This window comes from Canis lupus, chromosome 4 (assembly GCF_048164855.1).
Source record: "Canis lupus baileyi chromosome 4, mCanLup2.hap1, whole genome shotgun sequence".
Taxonomy (NCBI): Eukaryota; Metazoa; Chordata; class Mammalia; order Carnivora; family Canidae; genus Canis; species Canis lupus.
In genome coordinates, this window is record NC_132841.1 from 74,108,313 (window position 1) to 74,127,672 (window position 19,360).

At 42.8% G+C, this 19,360-nt stretch overlaps 1 protein-coding gene across 20 annotated transcripts in view; it reads right to left on the reverse strand.

The window, feature by feature from the left end:
- DNAJC21 (DnaJ heat shock protein family (Hsp40) member C21) overlaps positions 1 to 19,360 on the reverse strand; it is a 44,097-nt gene that overhangs the window by 5,049 nt on the left and 19,688 nt on the right. For 2 of the 20 annotated variants that reach the window (XR_012030269.1, XR_012030260.1), the window contains exons 11-18: positions 18,055 to 18,227; positions 16,668 to 16,743; positions 15,762 to 16,157; positions 12,758 to 12,894; positions 10,651 to 11,912; positions 10,326 to 10,413; positions 9,024 to 9,138; positions 1,286 to 1,538 (exon numbers count right to left, since the gene is read on the reverse strand). Coding sequence is in view for 2 of the 20 variants with exons in the window: in XM_072824930.1 (XP_072681031.1) it covers positions 15,993 to 16,157; positions 16,668 to 16,743; positions 18,055 to 18,227 (414 nt within the window). In the remaining 18 variants the exon portion in view is untranslated. Of the gene's footprint in view, positions 1 to 1,285; positions 1,539 to 5,357; positions 7,287 to 9,023; positions 9,139 to 10,325; positions 10,414 to 10,650; positions 11,913 to 12,757; positions 12,895 to 15,669; positions 16,158 to 16,667; positions 16,744 to 18,054; positions 18,228 to 19,360 lie in introns of those variants that run through there. The other 18 variants (XR_012030272.1, XR_012030262.1, XR_012030277.1 and 15 more) reach the window with 15 other exon arrangements.

The following is a 19,360-nucleotide window of genomic DNA, read 5'->3' on the forward strand; positions in this document are numbered from 1 at the left end:
AAATGGGTCATAAGCTTTGCCCCATTAAAGATGGGCACAGTAGAAGACAATGCCCCAAAAGGATCTTAACAAAAGCAAAAAGCCCACCTAATTTAGTAAGAGTGCAGACAGAAACAAAGCCATCATGATACCAGTCCAGACGCAGGGAACGTCTGCAGAACTGCAAGTGTCGGGCTAGCGTCTGTGATGAAGAGCAGCCACTCAAAGAGCTCTCAAGGTCACCATCAAATTAAGAACTGGGTGGGGAGGGTCGTCGCAGACAGCTGCTAGTGCAAACACGAACTTTGAATAAGTCCCAACAACAACAACACGATGCAATGGAGTGAGCCTGCACACTCTCTCCACCTGATTCATTTCCAGCAAATTCACTTCTCCTGCTGAAGCTTCCCGTGTCCAGAGAACAATATAACCTCATGGAACCTTTACTAGGATAAAATAAAATACGCTGGTAGCTGCTCAGTTAATGTTGACTCTTTGCTTGGTATCTCTTTCCTTTTGACACAGAACTTTCATTCCTTTTGGCACTGAATGCTTGGTGATCACCACCTTGGGCTAATGTTCTCACGTGTACAACTCATTTCCCTAACCAGACTAGAAACTTCTGGCAGGGTGACCTCATCCTCTCCATCCTCACATGCCTGCCTGACACACTGCACCTCACAGAAAGTGCAAGAATCAACTCTTCGTGCTGCTGCTTGGTGTTTCTCGCCTTTTATCTATAGATGCTACAATGTCTCCTGCAGTTTAAGGCAGCAAGTAGCCCACCCGAAATAAATAATGATACAGGCTTGCGTGTGTGTGTATTCAGAAACCTATATATTTATAAATACATGTAATATATATTCTTGAACGTGGAATATATCATTGGAAACATATATAACATATAAAAACTTGTATTTGGAAATGTATTTTGTAAGGGTAGGACGTCAGGTAACAAAGTACCTTGGATTATTTTATTTATTTCTTTATTTACCTATTTATTTATTTTAAGTGTTATTTATTTAAGTGATCTCTACACCCAACATGGGGCTCCAAGTCACAATCCTGAAATCAAGAGTCCCGTCTCTTCGGACTGAGCCAGCCATGCACCCCTGGGATTATTTTAGGAAGTAAGGAAGCCACCCTTGGATGAATTGTGAGAAGACCATATGAGGAATTGAAAGGGCTCCCAGATACCTGTCCTGTCTTCTCCAAGGTGTCCCAATTCTTAGCACCCTCCTTGGGGATCCAGTTCACACCCCTGCTGTGCTCACATGGATCCCCCCCTCCCAGGGCTTGTGCTCACCTGCTTGCCGTCCACCTTCAGTGCACCCTCTCCACACCCGCAGGCCTCCCTAGCTACTGCTTCCTCATCCTTCGCCAGCCCTTGGCCACGTTCAGGGGCAGGCTGTTGTTTCACAGAAACCCTTATTCCCTCCCCCACAATCACTCCACGTTCTCTAGGATCTTACTGCACAAATTGTTCATTCTCTGCTGGATTTTTCCCTTCTACATTCTTCTTCTTTCTTCTCCTCAACCCATAAATGTGCTCCTCTTTCCTATTAAAAAAAAATATATATATATATATATATTTCTTTTAAAAAAATCCTCTTCCTCAAAGTGATGTTGCTCTGAAGAAACTGTGGAGTGCTGCTCCAACCTTTTCTCACTCCGTCTTCCTCAGTGCCCCTAAGCTGGTTCCAGGAAACCTGTTCTTTTCAAAGTCCCTAGTAACTAGGGTTGCCTGGGTGGCTCAGGTGGTTAAGCCTATGACTATTGGTTTCAGCTCAGGTCATGATCTCAGGGTCATGAGGGTGAGCCCCCACATGGTCAGCATGGAGTCTGCTTGAGATTTTCCTTCTCCCTCTGCCCACCCCCACTCGCTTGCTCTCTTACTTTCTCATAAATAAATAAATAGTCACCAGTAACCGCGGTGATGGAATGTTATTCTTATGTGGCTACTTGACTGGCCGTGAGATTTTCCAGACTCTTGTTAAACTTTATTTCTGGGTATGGCTGTCAGGGTGATTCTGAAAGAGATTAGTGTTTGGACTGGTGGACTGAGGAAAACAGATGGACCTCCCTAGCCTGGATGGGCATCATGCCATTTGCTAAGGGCCTGAATAGAACCATAAGGTGGAGGAAGACTGGCTGTGCCGTCTCTGTCTGTCTGATCATTAGAGCTGAGACATCAATTTCCTCCTGTCCGGCATCCCTGGTTCTCAGGCCTTCAGACCTAGGCAGGAATGTGCACCTTATGCTCCTCTCCTGGGTTCTCGGGCCTTCGAACTACAGCTGGCTTCTCTGGGTCTCCAGCCTGCAGATGACAGACCGGAACTTCCCAACTTCCCTAATCATATGATCCAATGTCTTATAATAAACCTCAATTGATTAGACAGAAAAAGACAGTATGAACAGGGGGAGCAGCAGGCAGAGGAAGAGGGAGAAGCAGACACCCCGCTTAGCTGGGAGCCAGATGCAGGGCTCAATCCCAGGATGCTGGAAAAGTGACCTGAGCTGAAGGCAGACACTTAAATAATTGAGCCACCCTGGTGTCCAAAAATCTTTCTAGATATAGTGATATATCTATCTATGTAGATATATATACATATAGAAAGTCTATTTACATAGATACATATATATATCAGCATATATCAATATATACATACATCTATATAGATAGATGTTTGGCTAAATAGCTAACTAGAGCCTATTGGTTCTTTTTTTTTAAGATTTTATTTTTAAGTAATCTCTACACTTAATGTAAGGCTCAAACTCACAACCTCAAGACCAAGAGTTACATGTTGGGAGCCAGGAAGGGACCCCAATCCTACTGGTTCTGTTTCTCTGGAAACCCTGACTAATACAACCTCTTAACTGCTAAATTCAACAAAATGCCATTGGTCCTCACCTTTCTTGGCATTTCTGTGGCAGTTAAAGCTGTTGGTCACATTACTTTTTCTAGGATTTGTCTCCTTCTATTTTTTTTTAATGGCTGCATGCTCTGCCATCAGCTTACCACCTCTTGAGTCTTTGCATTCTTGTGCATTGGGTTTTGTTTAGTTTGCTGCCAGAGGCTGTTATACCCCAGGGATTTTTACCTTAAACTCTTTTTTCTCCTATCTGTGTTCTTCATCTGAGTGATTTCATCCATGATCCATGATGTCAGGCTCTTTACTATCTAGATGCTGAGGATTCCCAGAGATGCCTCCAGGGCAACCCCGCATGGCTTAGAGACTGGTGCTATCAGCAACCTCTTGAACATTTCCCCTAGGTCTCTACTGCACTCTCTTCCTCGTCCCTGGAGCACAGGCTCTCCTGGTGTCAGAGGGAACTGCTGGATCCAGTTGCCTGCTTGTTCTACGTTCCTGGTGCCAGAAATTCCCCACTCACCCCAGCCAGACCTAACTCATCTCTCAACTCTGGCTTGCCTCCCTGCCATCCCTTTGTACTGCCCCCCCTGGCCCCGCTGCTCACAGCCTTCCCACCTCCTCTAATTGCACCCACCCCCCCCCCCCCGGCTGTCATGGGAATGGGAATGTTTCATCAATGGTCCTTGGTACAAGTTGGGCCTTCTTGGGCTAATTGCCCTGTTCCCTTCTTCATCATGTTGCCCACCCTGATAGTCATCCTCATCCTAATCCGTGCAAGAATTAAACCATTGCTTGTTCTTGTTATCTAACTCTTTCTCTGCTCTAGCTAAAAGCCTCAATTTGCAGGCATCATTGATTGCCACTCGAAGGAAAATTTTAAAAAGCAAAAGGTAGGAGGAGAGAATGAAATTATGCCAGAAATAAAATATTTTTAGGATTTTTTTTTCTTCCTGTGATGGTACCAGGGGTACATCAATATAGTAAGTGAACTTTAGCAGAGGTGTCATCAAAAAACACTCTTCCAGCTAGTTCCATTTGGCCCTGCCACCCACCAGCACCTGGCACAGGGACTTCATCAATGCTCCCCCAGGGGTCCTGAGCCAGCTCCACCAACCTGGGCTAGAGGGCCCTCTTTATCCTTGGTAACATCCCTGGGGTCAACCTAGACCCCTCCAGTAACACCCCCTTCCTTCTTTTTAGCAATATTCTATTCTACCATCCATCTACTTTTTAGCGGGAGCTTTTTCCTTCACAAGAGCAATGCCTTCCCCTAGATGTACACCTCTTTTTGTACACCCAGAATCAACTCCTCCCTTACTTGCCTAACCCATCCAGAAGGATTGCGGGGTGAAGTGGTGGGTTTGAGTACAAGGAAGCAAGATGTGTTTCACTCAATCCTTTCAGTGCATTAGATAAAGGGCAGAAAATGCTTTAGTTTATGTATTAAAGTTTTGAAGATTCAGATTTTTCCACTCTTGAAAATGTCTTTTAGAAATGCATGCTGTCGAGATGTACAATTTTAAAAGGACATATTTGAAAAAGAAGAACAAAGCTGAAGGATTCAAATTTCCTGTTTTCAAAACTTATTATGAAGCTGCGGTAATCAAAACAGTGTGGTATTGGTGTGAAGAAACATTTTTAGACCAATAGAATAAAATAAAGAGCCCAGAAATAAACTCTCTCATAAATGGTCAATTAATTTTTGACAAGGGTGCCAAGACCATTCAATGGAAAAAGGATACTTTTTCAATAAATGGTGCTGGGAAAACTGGATACCCATATGCAAAAGAATGAAGCTGGGCCCTTTCCTTAAAACATATACAAAAATTAACTAAAATGGATTGAAGACTTAAATATTGAGCTAAAACTGTAAAAGTCTAGGAGAAAACACAAAAGTCTTTATGACATTAGATTTGGCAATGGTTTCTTGAATAAGGCAACAAGAGAAAAAACAGGTAAATTGGGCTTATTCTGAATGAAAAGCCTTTGTGCAAAAAAAAAAAAGCTTTTGTGCATTGAGAGCACTATTGAGAGAGTGAAAAAATAGCTCACATGGGGTAATATGTTTGCAAATCATATACCTGATAAGGTATCAAGAATACATAAAGACTAACAACTTAACAGCAACAAAACATCCCAACTCAAAAACGGGCAAAGGAGTTGTCTGGCGATTTCTCCAAAAATGATATACAAATGGCCAACAAGCATGTAAAAAAAATATTCAACATCACCACTCATTAGGGAAATGCAAATCAAAACCACAGTGAGATACCACTTACACCTGTTAGGGTGGCTATTATTCAAAATACACATACATAGACAATAACGAGTATTGGGGAGGAAAAGTAGAAATTGGAAAACTAGTACATTGCTGGTGGGAATGTTTTCTGTTGTGGAAGCAGTGTGGTAGCTCCCCCAAAAGCAAAACACAATTATCATAGGATCCAGCAATTCTACTTCTGGGTGTATCTCCAAAAGAATTGAAAGTAAGGATTCAAACAGATATTTGTATAATTGTGTTTATAGCAGCATAGCTCAGAATAGCCAAAAGGTGGAAACAACTCAAGTGTTTTATGGATGAATGGATAACCAAAATGTGGCCTATGCATACAATGGAATAGTATTCAGTCTTAAAAAGGAAGGAAATCCCGTCACATGCTACCACCCAGATGAACCCGGAAAACATTCTGCTAAGTGAAATAAACCAACCCCAAAAGGACAAATATTGTACGGTTCTGCTTGTATGAGGAACCCAGGCCAGGCACATTCATAGAGAGAGAAAGTAGAATAGAGGTTACTAAGGGCTGGGGGAGGAGGGAATGGGAAATTACTGGTTAGCAGGTCCAGAGTTTCGGGGGCAGGGGTGAAAAATGGATAAATGGTGGTGGTCGTTCAACATTGTGAATGTGCTTAATACTACTGACTTGTACACTTGGAAATGATTAAAATGGTTAATTTAATGAGTTTAAACATTTTGCAAAGAAGATACTCATGTATAGGGAACATTTTCTCCAGCAAGCACAGAGCACAGGATTAATATAGAGACTTGGATTACATAAAGGAGTGCAGTGACACAGGGATTCAGTTGCTTTAAAGAAAACAGGCTTGACTTCTCTGTATCTGGATGAGAAAAGAATCTTCACTGCAGCACAGAGAACTCATGTCTTCTCTTTGTGTGTGGGTTCCTCAGTACCACACCTTTGGTCTGCAGTGCCTCTTGGAACAAGGAAAGGCGCCAATATGTATATAAGTAGATGTAAATACCAGCACTGGTCACTGTCCACTGAGCACTGTTACCAAAGTAGGGGATGGCCTTTTCCCCAAACCAAGTGCTCTCATCTGTAAAATGAGGAGGTTGAGCTAGATAGATAAACTCAAAGATCCATATCTGCTCTAGCATTTCACTGCTGCCTGGAATTTTAAAGAAGCAGCAGGTACATCAAGAGGGCTGCGGTATCGTTTTTCCTGGAAACAGAGCTGAAGTCAATTTTTGAAGGGTCTGGGCTTTGCAATTTTGGGGCGTTGTTGTTGCAGACTTGCCCAGTCTAAGGTCTCCTAGAGAACAGTCAGGTTTCTAAGTGGCTATCAGGATGCCAGAGTGGTGCTAACGATGTGGGAAATTGGAAAGACCTGGGAATATGGACTATGGAAGACTTTCTTCCCTTGAAGGGGTCAGTAAAGGCCTTAGGCTTCTCTTGATCGCTTGCAAGCCTCAGAGCAAGCCTCAATAAATCCATACTGATTATGGCTTCTCCACATTCTAACCAGCCAATCTGCTCTTAGATCACATTGTTTTCCATCGTGTGATGACGCTGATGGCATGTGAGGAAAGTGTCAGGCACAAGTGAGTGATAAATGATTAAGAGATGGGGAGACTTTGCTTAGTAAGTTTACCATACATTTAAAAAAATAACCATGAAACTTTAGATGTTAAGGCTTCCATAGGAGTAACAAATCAACCCTTAAAATTCCAAAATAGATTTTTAAAAATACAAAAACAAACAAAAAAGAATCTGATTGTAGCCAAAACAAACAAACAAACAAAATAAAGGACTTAAAATGATGAAAAAAAAAATCCAAAAAAGGCTCTTTTAAAATGTCCAATGTTATTATCAGCCCCCATCCCCAGCAAAGGGTGATAACAGGGAGAGGGCATTACTTCATCCTCTCAGGGGGTGAGGTTGTGCTAATACCGACAATGACAACAAATTAAACCTAATATTAATTAAATTTTAAGGAAAATAAGAGCTGGTCTAACAGGCTGAAGTTTCCATTTGGAAATGAGCTAGGGGATCAGAATCGACAGCAGCCGTCGCTGAGCATTTCTGCTTGCCCTGGGCTTCCAGCGCAGAGTGACTTCAGGAGCAGACTCCTCTGCAGTGGTGAATAGAGGGAACCCTTCCTGAAGTTCCATTGTTTTGTCCTGGAGGAAGACTGTAAGTGTCAAATGGCAGAGGAGTTCAGAGGAAGAAAAACTCACTCAGGTTGAGGAGATACTGGGGAAACTTTGTGGAGAAGGAGTCACTGAAACAACACTGCTCCAGAGTATTGTTAGGGGCAGGGGGGCTCCTGCTCTGGGCTCTCAGCTTTAGAGGGGTCCCATTCTACCTTGTAGTCCAAGGTATCCACAAGGCTCTGAAATCTAGGCCATAATCTAGTTCCCCAGAACTTCAAAATCCCTTGCCCAGATAGCTCCAAACAGCCCACATGCAGGGACTACTTGGGTCTTCCCTCCCAGCCCCCCAACCCCCTGCCCCACAACCCACCAGGGGAGCTGGTTGCAGGAGTTTAGGTGGAACTTGGAAATGAGTGCTGGGCTATCTACACAAAGCAGGATGGAGCTGAGGGTGGGAAGACCGGGATGAGCAGTTGGGGAGTCAGGTCTCCCCACGGCCCAGCTCTCTGGTAGATAATGCAAGGAATCTGAGAACTCAAAATTTGAACCTGACCTTTTGGGCCATTATAAAGTTATAATTACCAGGGTAGGAGGATAAAGCATATTTAACTTAATAGTATGTTAGCTTGATTTATAACTTTGAAACATTTCGACATATGGTGTGTGGGTCCCCGTTTGCTCTCCTCCCCCAGGTCCCCAAAACTCTAGGGTGTGCTGAATTTAAGTGCAAAAGGCATCCTTGGACTTCTGAGCCTCAGAAGGAACCCACTATGTAGTATTCTTTTTTTTCCAACTGAGAGGAAATGGACCAAAGCAAATGAGCATCAAAACACCAGGTTTATTATCCAACATTCGAAGGGTTGTGGCAACATTGGCTTCCTACCACTAAACCCCAGAGTGAGCCAGAGACCACCCCATCACAGCAGCACGGCCTCCACGGGGCTCGGCACCACCCCACCCACCCTCCCTGCTGGCCACCCCGGGGGAGCAGAGCCTTTGCTGCTTTGCTTCCTTGCCCCCCTCACTGTGGGCCTGGATCAGACTAGAACACTCCACTCCACAGCCACACGGGCCCAGCCCAGAGAAGAAGAGCAAGGGGCCAAGCCGCCCACGCCCAGTTCCTCTGCCAAACCAACATCAAATAACCATCCATTCTCCTAGGACAAGGATGGGGCAGAAAAAGGCCGGGCAGCTCTGCTCAGCAGGACTGGGGGATTAGCGCATCACCCCAATGGCCCTGCTATCATGCTGCTTCCAGCCTGTCTCCTACAAAGAATAGGAGGGTCTGAGAAAAATATTAAGAAGCAGGTAAATTTCAGATTTCTGAAAAAAAAAAAAAGGAAAAGGGAAAGGAAAGGAAAGGAGAGGAAAGAGAGGAGAGGAGAAAGGAGAGGGGAGAGGAGAAAGGAGAGGGGAGAGGAGAGGGGAGAGGGGAGAGGGTAGAGAAGAGGGGAGAGGAGAGGAGAGGGGAGAGGGGAGGGGAGAGGGGAGGGGAGGGGAGGGGAGGGGAGGGGAGGAGAGGAGTGGAGAGGAGAGCCCCGGCAGGTGCCATTCGGTTGGGAAGTTTCCCAAACGGGTCCTGTGGCTCCCGCGCTCGGCCAGGAGGGAGGACAGAAGAGGAAAAGGAGGACGGAGCCCCTGCCTGCCCTCGAGGGGCCTACAGTCCAGTTGCAGCCCAGGACTGGTCCTCACAGGGCGCCTGGTGCTCCTGCTTCGGGGTCCTTACCCCCTGGGGCTCTGCAGCCCGGCCCTGGGGCGGCCCCAAAGACACCTACCTCCTCATCCTCGGAACCGGAACCATGAATACGTCTCCTTATTTGGGAAAAGGGACTTTGCAGGGGTGATGGAGGATCTTGAGATGGGAAATTCTGCTGGGTGATCCAGCTGGGCCTGTAATTACAAGGGTCTTTGTAAGTGGAAGCAGGTCAGAGTCAGAGGAGGAGCGACCACTAGCCATTGCGACTGGGCAATGGTGGGGCCACACCTGCGGAGGGCCAGAGCCAGAGCTCTGGGGGCCAGAGCACAGGAGGCCTCCAGAAGCTGGAAAAGGCCAGCAGACAGACACATCCCTCCAGCCTCCAGAAGGAGCCAGCCTTGCTGACACCTTGGCTCCAACCCAGTGAGACCCACTGCAGGCTTCTGGCTTCGAGAACCGTGAGATAATTGTGTATTATTTGAAGTCATCAAGTTTGTGGTCATTTATGACAGCGGAAGAGGAAATTAATACCATAACATTACCCTCATTTTACAGATGGGGAAACTAGAGCGCAGTGAGGTTAAAGAGTACGCTCAGGGTCACACAGCTCATGAAAGGCAGTGCTGGGATTCGAACCCAGGTTCCTTTATTTGCAAAGCCCAGGCTCTCTGAAGCACACGGTCCTCCACCCAATACAGACCGGTTCACGGAGTTACAGGACGACACAAGGCAGCCTAGCAACACGTGTTCAAGTAAAATAGACATTTCTTGGCTTTTACATATGTCTAGTCTCAACTGAGGGTCCCAGGGAGTTGGTGTCATTTCCAAAGCAAGAGCTTCCAGTAGGAGGAGAGGGCCCCAGTTTTCTGTTTTTGTCATGCTCAGCCCCTTCGGGGGTGCACTGAGGAGGTGGACGCGGAGTCCTGGGACTGGGCATGGTGGCAACTGCCTCTTGCAGCGGCCCCAGGACCAGATAATTCGTGAATCAAGGTCATGGTTCTGACTCCTCATAAAATAGCAATGAAATCAAGATCCAGAGAGGAAAACACCCTGGTCTGGGTGAAGATCGATTGGAATCCAATCCATGCTCTTTGCACTGCAGAGGGAAGGGGACGGGAAGGGGAAGCGGGGTGCAGCAGGCACCTGTGTGCCATGCACGTGGGGTTTGTAGACGAGAGCTCATGATTGCAACCACTAGACTAAGACATAGCAGTTATCAGGTCTGTTTACTCCGAAGTTAACAGGCTCAAAGTCTTGACATAATGGGCCATGGTTAACAAACCTTGTAAACTCTGGAGCCGAGATTTGAGCCCAGGTGGCTCTAACTTGAATACCTATGCTCTCCGCTCCGACCTGCAGTGGAGGAAATAGCTATCCCTACCTTTTGGTTTTGAGGTGCCTCAGAAGGCTCCTTGCACACCTGCCTTGATTCTCAACCCGTCACCATCTCTGAGGATCTACTCACTGTTCTGAGAGAGAGAGAGAGAGAGAGAGAGAGAGAGAGAGAGAGAGAGAGAGAAAGCAGGTGGAGTGGCAGAGGGAAAGGGAGAGGCAGAAGCAGGCTCCCTGCTGAGCAGAGACCCGCCCCCCACCAGTCACCCCCCACCCGCTCCAAAGTAGGGCTCAATCCCAAGACCCCAGGATCATAATCTGAGCCGAAGGCAGACACTTAACCGACAGAACCACCCAGGTGCCCCCCATGCTACCTTTTCAAAACATGATTCATGTTTGGGGAGAACGCAGATGAATGTAGCACTTTTTTTTTTTTTTTAACTGTGATCAGGGGCGCCTGGGAGGCTCAGTAGTTGAGTGTCTGTCTGTGGCTCAGGGCATCACGGAGTCGAGTCCCACAATGGGCTCCCTGCATGGAGCCTGCTTCTCCGTCTGCCTGTGTCTCTGCCTCTCTCTGCGTCTCTCATGAATAAATAAAAACTTTAAATAAATAAATAATATGTAGTAGTAGACATAGAGCACATGCATAAGTGGAAATGAAGTCATAAAACAGTATCTGGAGGACAAATTCAGTTTTTAAGTATCTTTATCTGCCTAGAAGTGGTCGTGGGAGTCTATGTCAAAATGTTGGTATGTGTGGGATTCCAGGTGATGCTTGTCTTCCTTTCAGTGTCCTAGGGGATCTTTTACAAACAGCATTTCATAGTTCATTAAAACAAGTTTGAAACAAACACAAAATCACTTTTTGAAAAACTGTTGCTCCTTTCCGAGAGAAGATTAAACTCCAGAACAGAAATACGACAAATTGTCCCCTGGTGGTCTCGCCAGCAACACAAGAGCGTGGCTTCCAAGGCTTTCAGAAAGTATCTCCCAACTGGTCAGCTGGCAGACTAGAACAAAAGTATACTTTCGGGAAGCAAGAACAATAAAATTCGTGCCAACAGCGTATTTTCACTCATTATTTTCTTCCCCAGTGGCTATCCACTGGTACTATAGATCAAGCTCACTCATTTTAACTATTCAATTGTCATCTTAAAATTGGCCATAATTGATCTGTTTTCTTGTTCATGGACATTTAGGCTATCTCCCACTTTTCCTAGATACAAATAATTCAGCTGTGAGCATCCACGTAATAATAATAAGCCTTGTACTTATTATTGTACAAGTGCATGGGTTCTGGAGAGTACTGCTTTTCAAGCCTTAAAGAACATATGAATCACCTAAGAAATCAACCACAGACTCATGGGGCAAGTCCGGGGTGGGACCTGAGCTCTACCTCAGGAGCGAGTTGCCAGGTGAAGCCCAAGATGCTGCTCCGTGGGCACCAGGAAAAGAGACTAGTTATATACCTAAGGCCACTGAGCCTCCGGTCATAGGCTAAACCTATCTTCAACTTTCACAGACATCATCAAATTGAATCAATTTTACTCCAAAAGAAATGAATTTGTTCTCATTTGTTGTTCATCCTCATCAACATTCAATCTTGATCTTGTGAGACTTTTTCCCTTCTGCCAATCTGAAAGCATAGAACAATTATGAAGTTGTTTTTCCTTGGTTCTCGGTAACAATGATCAATGTTAACTATTGTTTAACTATTCACATTGTTTAACTTTTCACATTGTTTAACTATTCCAGCTTTTTCTGTTCATATATTTACCCATTTTTCTAATGTAGCCATTCTAAGTGTGGTCTGGGAGAGCCAGAGGGGCCCACAAGGCTCCATTTTCCTCATATACTTTAACCAAACACAGAGGAACAGACTAATTACAGAAACCAATAGAAGAATCTTCAATTTCATTAAGCTAGACAAAGAAAGTTTCAAAAATGTGAAACAATGGGGGTGCCTGCGTGGCTCAGCTGGTTAAGTGTCTGCCTTTGGCTCAGGTCATGATCCCAGGGTGCTGGGACTGAGTCCTGCATCAGGCTCTCTGCTCAGTGGGGAGCCTGCATCTTCCTCTGCCCCTGCCCTAACTTGTGCTCTCTTGCTAATAAATAAAATACTTTTTAAAATGTGAAACAATGCTTCTCTTCTCATTAAACTTTCATTCAAAAGTTATTTTTCATATTCAACATGTATTATTTTTAATAAATATTTTAAAAATCTGTTTAATTTCTAAGAGAGCGAATATCAAGATATAAACTATACACACTAATACCCTCCGGAGTTCTCCACTTTTAAGTGCGTGAAGGCATCTTGAGACCAAAAAGTTTGAGAACTTTTGTGTTTTCTATTGTATTAATGTATGGCGTCATGTGCTCATTGATATGTAGGAGGGATTTTTTTTCACGTGTTCTGGATGCTAATCCTGGCTGTTCTATATATTGCAAACAATTTGTCTAAGTCTGAGGCTGTTTACTTACAGTGTCTGTTGTTCCACCAAAGCTTATAATTTGATGCAGTCCTGTTTTCCTATAGTGTACTTCCACTAAGCAAACTGCTCCTGTTTTGAAACCGAAGTCTCACTAGGTTTTCCAGCGAACCCCCAGCTCTGGCACCACTGAATGAATTATGGAGAAAACAGCAAACATGATTTCCCCTAAGTGTCTCCTCACAGAACCCGCATTCCATGCATCTCCCACACCTCTGCTTACTCAGTTCAGATGGTGGTCACCACTGACCCTTAAATGAGATCAATGTAAAATATGTGTTCATGTATTTTAGACTATTCTGTTTTGCTTCAGACAAATGAAATTGAATGTCTGTGATTCACCAAAAATAACATTTTACCTTCAGCATAATACATGTTTCTGTTTTCCTCTTCAGAAGTAGATTAGGAAGGATATTCCTATAAAACTTAATACACGTTTAATTCAACATGTGCACTCCTGTCTGCAAATATCTTTTTTTTTTTTAAAGATTTTATTTATTTATTCATTCATGGGAGACACAGAAAGAAAGGCAGAGACACAAGCAGAGGGAGAAGCTGCAGACTCCATGCAGGGAGCCCGATGCGGGACTCGATTCTGGAAATCTGGGATCAGGCCTGGAGCCAAAGGCAGACGCTCAACTGCTGAGCCACCCAGGCATCCCTGTCTGCAAATATCTTAACTGAAAATTTAACTCTTCGTTTAAATTCAAAATTCTGTATAAAGCTTTTGTATTCTTTTTAAAGATTTTATTTATTTATTCATGAGAGACAGAGACAGAGAGAGAAGAGAAGAGAGAGGAGCAGACACACAGGCAGAGGGAGAAGCAGACTTCATGCAGGGAGCCCGACACAGGACTTGATCTCAGGACTCCAGGATCATGCCCTGGGCCAAAGGCAGGTACTAAACTGCTGAGCCACCCAGGGATCCCCAAGCTTTTGTATTTTAAAAGCACTTTCAGAATACTATTTAAACTGGGGTGTCTGGCTGGCTCAGTGAGAGGAGCACACGGCTCTTGATCTCAGGGTTGTGAGTTCGAGTCCCACATTGGGTGTAGAGATTATAAATAAATAAAATTTAAATAAATAAATAAAATTTAAAAAATAAGAAGAATGACAATAGAAAACACTATTTTATCTGGTCTTCTTGATAATCCTGTATGATAAATGGAGACAATACTCTGCTAAGAACTGTGTTAGAGATAAGGAGAATAAAATTCAGAGAAGTTAAATGATTTGTCTGCATTACACACACAGGACTACAAATGAGATTTAACTTTCGATCACAACTGATGAAGATCCCCTCAAAACATGGTTGAATTTTGTCAATCAGAATAAAAGTGACAAGTAACTCCAGTCAATCCTCCTAAATAGCTGCTTGGTGGGTAAAAGGAAAAGCAAGGAACGTCTGATGGCCATTCGCAGGACAATCTGTCTTTCAAGATGACTTCGTATTTCTACTGTATAATAGTATGTGATCAATATGCCCTCTTGTTCATCAATATTCCTATTCTTATTACAGCCACCTCACCTAGTTCTAATTAGAGGAGGGTGGCAAGTTTTCAGATCATGGCTGGGAGAAAGAGCCCAAAGACCTGGCTGCTATTTCCCCTGAAGGGATAAGAAAGGGACAAGAAAGGGAGGATGGTCGACAATTAGGAGGAATTAGTGATAGGTATTAGAGAGAAAAGAAGAAGATAAGGGAAGTCTACCTGGGGGCTCAGTTAGTTACCATTGGACTTTAGCTCAGGTCATGATCTCAGGGTCCTGGGGTCAAACCCCACACTGGGCTCCCTGCTCAGTGGGGAGTCTGCATGTCCATCACTCTCTGCTCCTCCCCCTACTTGTGCTCTCTCAGATAAGTAAAATCTTAAAAAAAAAAATCCATTATGGGGTGCATGGGTGGCTCAGTTGGTTAAGCATCTGCCTTCAGCTCAGGTCATGATCCTGAGGTCCTGGGGTGGAGCCCCACATGGGACTCCCTGCTCAATGGGGAGTCGGCTTCTTTCTCTTCCTTTGCCCCCTACTCGTGTGCTCTCTCAAATAAATAAATAAAATCTTTACAAAAAAATCTTGTATTTCTAAATGAAGAAAAAAAAAAACACTTGAAGATTCAAGGATATAAGCAGCTTCACTGAATACAAAGTATGTATTTTAAGCTAGTAACTTCAAAGTTACTCTCAAGGCCAATTGTAAGAACTGCCTATTTAATCCATCCTCATCCTAAAAACTGACTCATCACTGATCCATATACTTGACCCATACTCACAACCATTCTCCATTTTTTGAGTTAATATTCATCTTTGTTATACAACAGATGGCATAAATATCAGCCCTATGAAAAAACTTTTACTAAAAAAGTTGTTTTCCATTAAATGATAAAAAAAAAACAAAATTAAAAACTTCTGAAAATAATGAAGAAAAGAATCCTCTGTCAAGGAGTCACTATAAAATCTGAACCACCTGCCACCTTGATCCATCACGCTTTACGGCTGACATTGTGCCAAAGAAGGAAGCACCATATACATTGATTTGCTTCCACCTCCAAAATTTAAATCAGAGCAAAACACCAAAAGATGTATCTTATTGAGAATTACCTATAAAATCTCAAATTAAATCAATATGGCTATACCTTGAAAAGATACTAGTCTTGAAACAATCATGTATGTTCAATTAGTTTCTACCTATCACTGTCCTTGAGGAAAAAAATACAGTAATCAACAATAGGTTATTTAGAAATAATTTTAAAATTAGAACTGGAGTCATCATATCAGGGGAGAAAAAAAATCTATGATGATTTTAAAACAATTTGAGTCTTTGATAGATCATGAAACATAAGAAAATACAAAAGCACTGAATTGTATAAAAATACTATGTGAAATCCACAAAATAAAACAGAAAGGAACATTTGTATGTGTTAAAATAATTTAATTCTCCCTGTACATTTCTGTCCACGTGAGCCAACAGAAATCAAGAATGCGTACTTTTACAGCATTTACCTGTTTTGAGACATTCAAGTCAATTCAGATGGCAAAGTAGAATTCAATCACTAATGAAATGTTTAAAAAATATATATTAAACAAAAAAAATGTTTTTACAAGATAAAAAATAATCTTCCACAATGCAATAAATTGCAGATCACCGAAATTTTAACTCTTTAGATGATTTCAGTTCAGTTTTTGGTTTCAAAATCTAGAGACAATCAAAAAGAAAAAGTGTTGGCAGAATTTCTATCTGTTTTTACGTTTCTCTTTCTTGCTTCGACTACTTGTTATGCTGCCTAAAGAACATGATGAAGGTGCTCTTGCATGACCTGTGGCTTTCAGATGGTCGAAAAGTTTATTCCGGGATGGAAATTCACTATGGCAGGTTGTACAGCTGATAAGAACATCACTCTGAAGAGGGAAAAAAAATCATAAATAAAAGTAAATGTTATTACCTGAGGGCAGTCATTTATGTTTTGATGTTCAGATTACTTATCAAATAATTCAAAATAAAGACCTTTTAACAAAATGACAGCCACTAAAACAGGCTCCAAAGAGGTAGCTGTTCTTAAAAGTTAGGTCCCAGCAACCAACACCATCAGCTTTAAGAGTCCAGAGACATTCAACAGTGTGTACCGTATGCACTAGACCAAGGTTTTAGATCCCAAAGTAATGGAAAACAGAACATAACTGTCCTGTCACAGTCTGGTGGTCCAATGTGCCTTTTACTTTAAAGACAAACAATGACAGTAACACAGATATAGTAAGTCCTACACTCGTCAAGAATAACTCTGGAAGGATCCACACCTGCACAGCAGGTGCAGAAGGGCTCCTCACATACTTACATCTTTAGAATTAAGAGTTAGATTATATTGCTTAAACAATGTCCACTGAAAACATGTCAATATGATTTTGACCTACCACTGTCTGTGGTTCAGCAGGTACTTTGACAGATTTTTTCGTATCTTTGGCTTTCTTTCCTTTGGGTTTAGGAGCACTGGAAAATAAATTATACAAGTCTTACAATCCAATAATGACATGTCCCTTTTAATTATTATTTTACTCCTAAGAAGACTTGAAACAGTGACATGCACTTTAAAGGCTAATTCATTAATTTTAATGGCCAATCTTATAAATTCTCCATCTCAAATGAACAGCTTTAAAGAGCAACTTTAAAGACCACAGTGGATGTCAAATTTGACACCAAAACCAAGGAATTTACTTAAAACAGTTGAAACACAAGCTACAAGACTTCAGGGTATTGTGTGGTTCCTTGTCTTCCTTCTCCTGGAGCTGCAGGCCTACCTCCCTGAGGTCTGTTCCCCTCACTGCCGCCACCACCTCAATGCCTACATCCCCAGGTGCACTGCCCCACCCCTTCGCTGGTCCCCAATGGTAAGCACTGAAGACTCAGGCTCCTACTTTACTCTGTCATTTGAACTCTTTCTCATTGTCCTAGGCAGGGACCTGAGGCTACTTACTGTTCAGGTCTCTGCTCAAGGAGTAAGAAATTCTTCTCTGCTCCAGAGGAACAGAGGAGGCTTGAGACAAGAAAGTACAATAAGGCAGGAAGAGGAGGACCAGGAATGCTCTCTCCCAAGAAAGACCTTCCTCTGGCCAGCTACCGTGACCTGGTGCGGCACCAACACTGCGGGGCTCCTGCCAGCAGGAAGGCCTCAGACTGTGCAGACAGATCCTGATGACCTGCACTGCGGGGCCCCACACAGGAGGACCACCATGAGCATGGACACATGCTTCATGATGCTCCAGGCGAGTGGGGTGCAGCCTCATCGGGAGACTCGTTCTCATGTGTGTATCAAGGATTACTGATCTAGCATAAAACAAGGACCTCAATATGATAAAAAACTAGATCAAAGTGACTTTCTGATTTGGGCCGCATTGCTGAAATGTCCATGAGCACATTCCTTTAGCGTCCTCTAACATCCTTCATCTGTGTGTGGGTGGGATGTCTGTCTGGATAAATGTATAAGTCACTGATATACCTACCTGATTGGCTTCATCAATCATGGGAAAGGTGTTATTTGATATATGAAAAGATATCCTTTTTTTTTAAGATGTATCTATTTGAGAGTGAGAGAGATAGAGAGTGAGCGCACAAGCAGGGGGAGTGGCAGAAGGAAAGGCAGGCTCCCCACTGAGCAGGGAGCTTGATGCAGGGCCTGATCCTGGGATCATGACCTGAGCCAAAGGCAGACACTTAACCTACTGAGCCACCCACGCACCCCAATATATGAAAAGATAGTCTTACTACCAACATTAATTAGAAAACACCATCAAATTGACTTACTTCTTAGCTTCACTTTTTGGATCATCACAGAGTTGGACAGTCTCTGTGACACTGCTATTTGCTTGGGGACTACCTTCTAGTTCTTTGGCACAGTCTTGATTTAAATTGGTATCTTCTGATTCAACCTTTACTCCTTCTTCAGTTCCATTTTCATTAAAATTATCATCATAATTCTAGGTAACAAAACACATATGCATTACAAAATAAATACAGTAATTTCAGGTTTTTATGATACGAAATAATCATCCTAAACAATTATAATGTTCCGTACACCCTGGAGGAGTATATCTTTAAGAAGTGAAAAGAAAAAGTGATAAAAATTTAAAAACATGAATGTTCATTGCAGAAAGATTATATAAGGGAAAAATTGGAAACAATCCATATGTTCATTAAGTGAATGGTTGGCTGTATGAAAGGAATTATGAAGCTCTTAAAAATCATATCTGCAAAGGTACTGATTCAATTTTGTGGAACAGTATTTACAACATATTAGCTTAAATAGAAAATTATATGTATAATGTCTGATTACAATTCAGTAGTAAGTAGTATCTGTAGGCCAAATTAGGGGTGATATCTCTAGTTCTCTGTATTTTCCAAATGATCTGCAATGAGCACCTATTTCTTTTATAGTTAGAGAAAAAAAACAGCACATAAGCATTATAAAAAAGACAAAGCTTCGCAAACATACCTTCACTAAATGAACAGTGTTGTTGGTTTGCCACATTTGCTTTCCCTCCCCTTCCTCCCTCCTCTGTGTACAGGCGCGCACACACACCCTGCCCCACACCCTGAAGGATGAAAGTAAGCTGTAGGTGGATATCATGACACTTCCCATGTGTCTCCTAAGAACAAAAACATGCTCCTATATACCTACAATACCCTCTTCATACTCAAGAATTTAACACTGATATGATCGGTTTCATAATCCATATTCATAATCCAGTAATGTCCTCTCCCTGCGAGCCCTAACAGGGGCGACAACCAAGGACCATATATTGTATGTAGTGGTCATGTCCCTTGAATTTCCTTTATTCTAGAACCACAGCCCTACTTTCCCTTTCATGATATTGATAATCTGCTGGCTGTTCTGTCCCACAGTTTGGCTTTGTCTAATTGTTTCTTTATGACTAGACTGTTACACATTTCTAGCAAAAATATTAGCACCAAAATATCTACTAAGTTCAAGATTTATTTTCTTGCAGGTAATTTTGTCTTTAGAATGTGCCCCATGGAGGATATTCAGAGTGCTGTGCTCAAAAGTTACTTGGATTCCTCCTTTCTGTCAGCCAGGGTCATTTGTTTACAT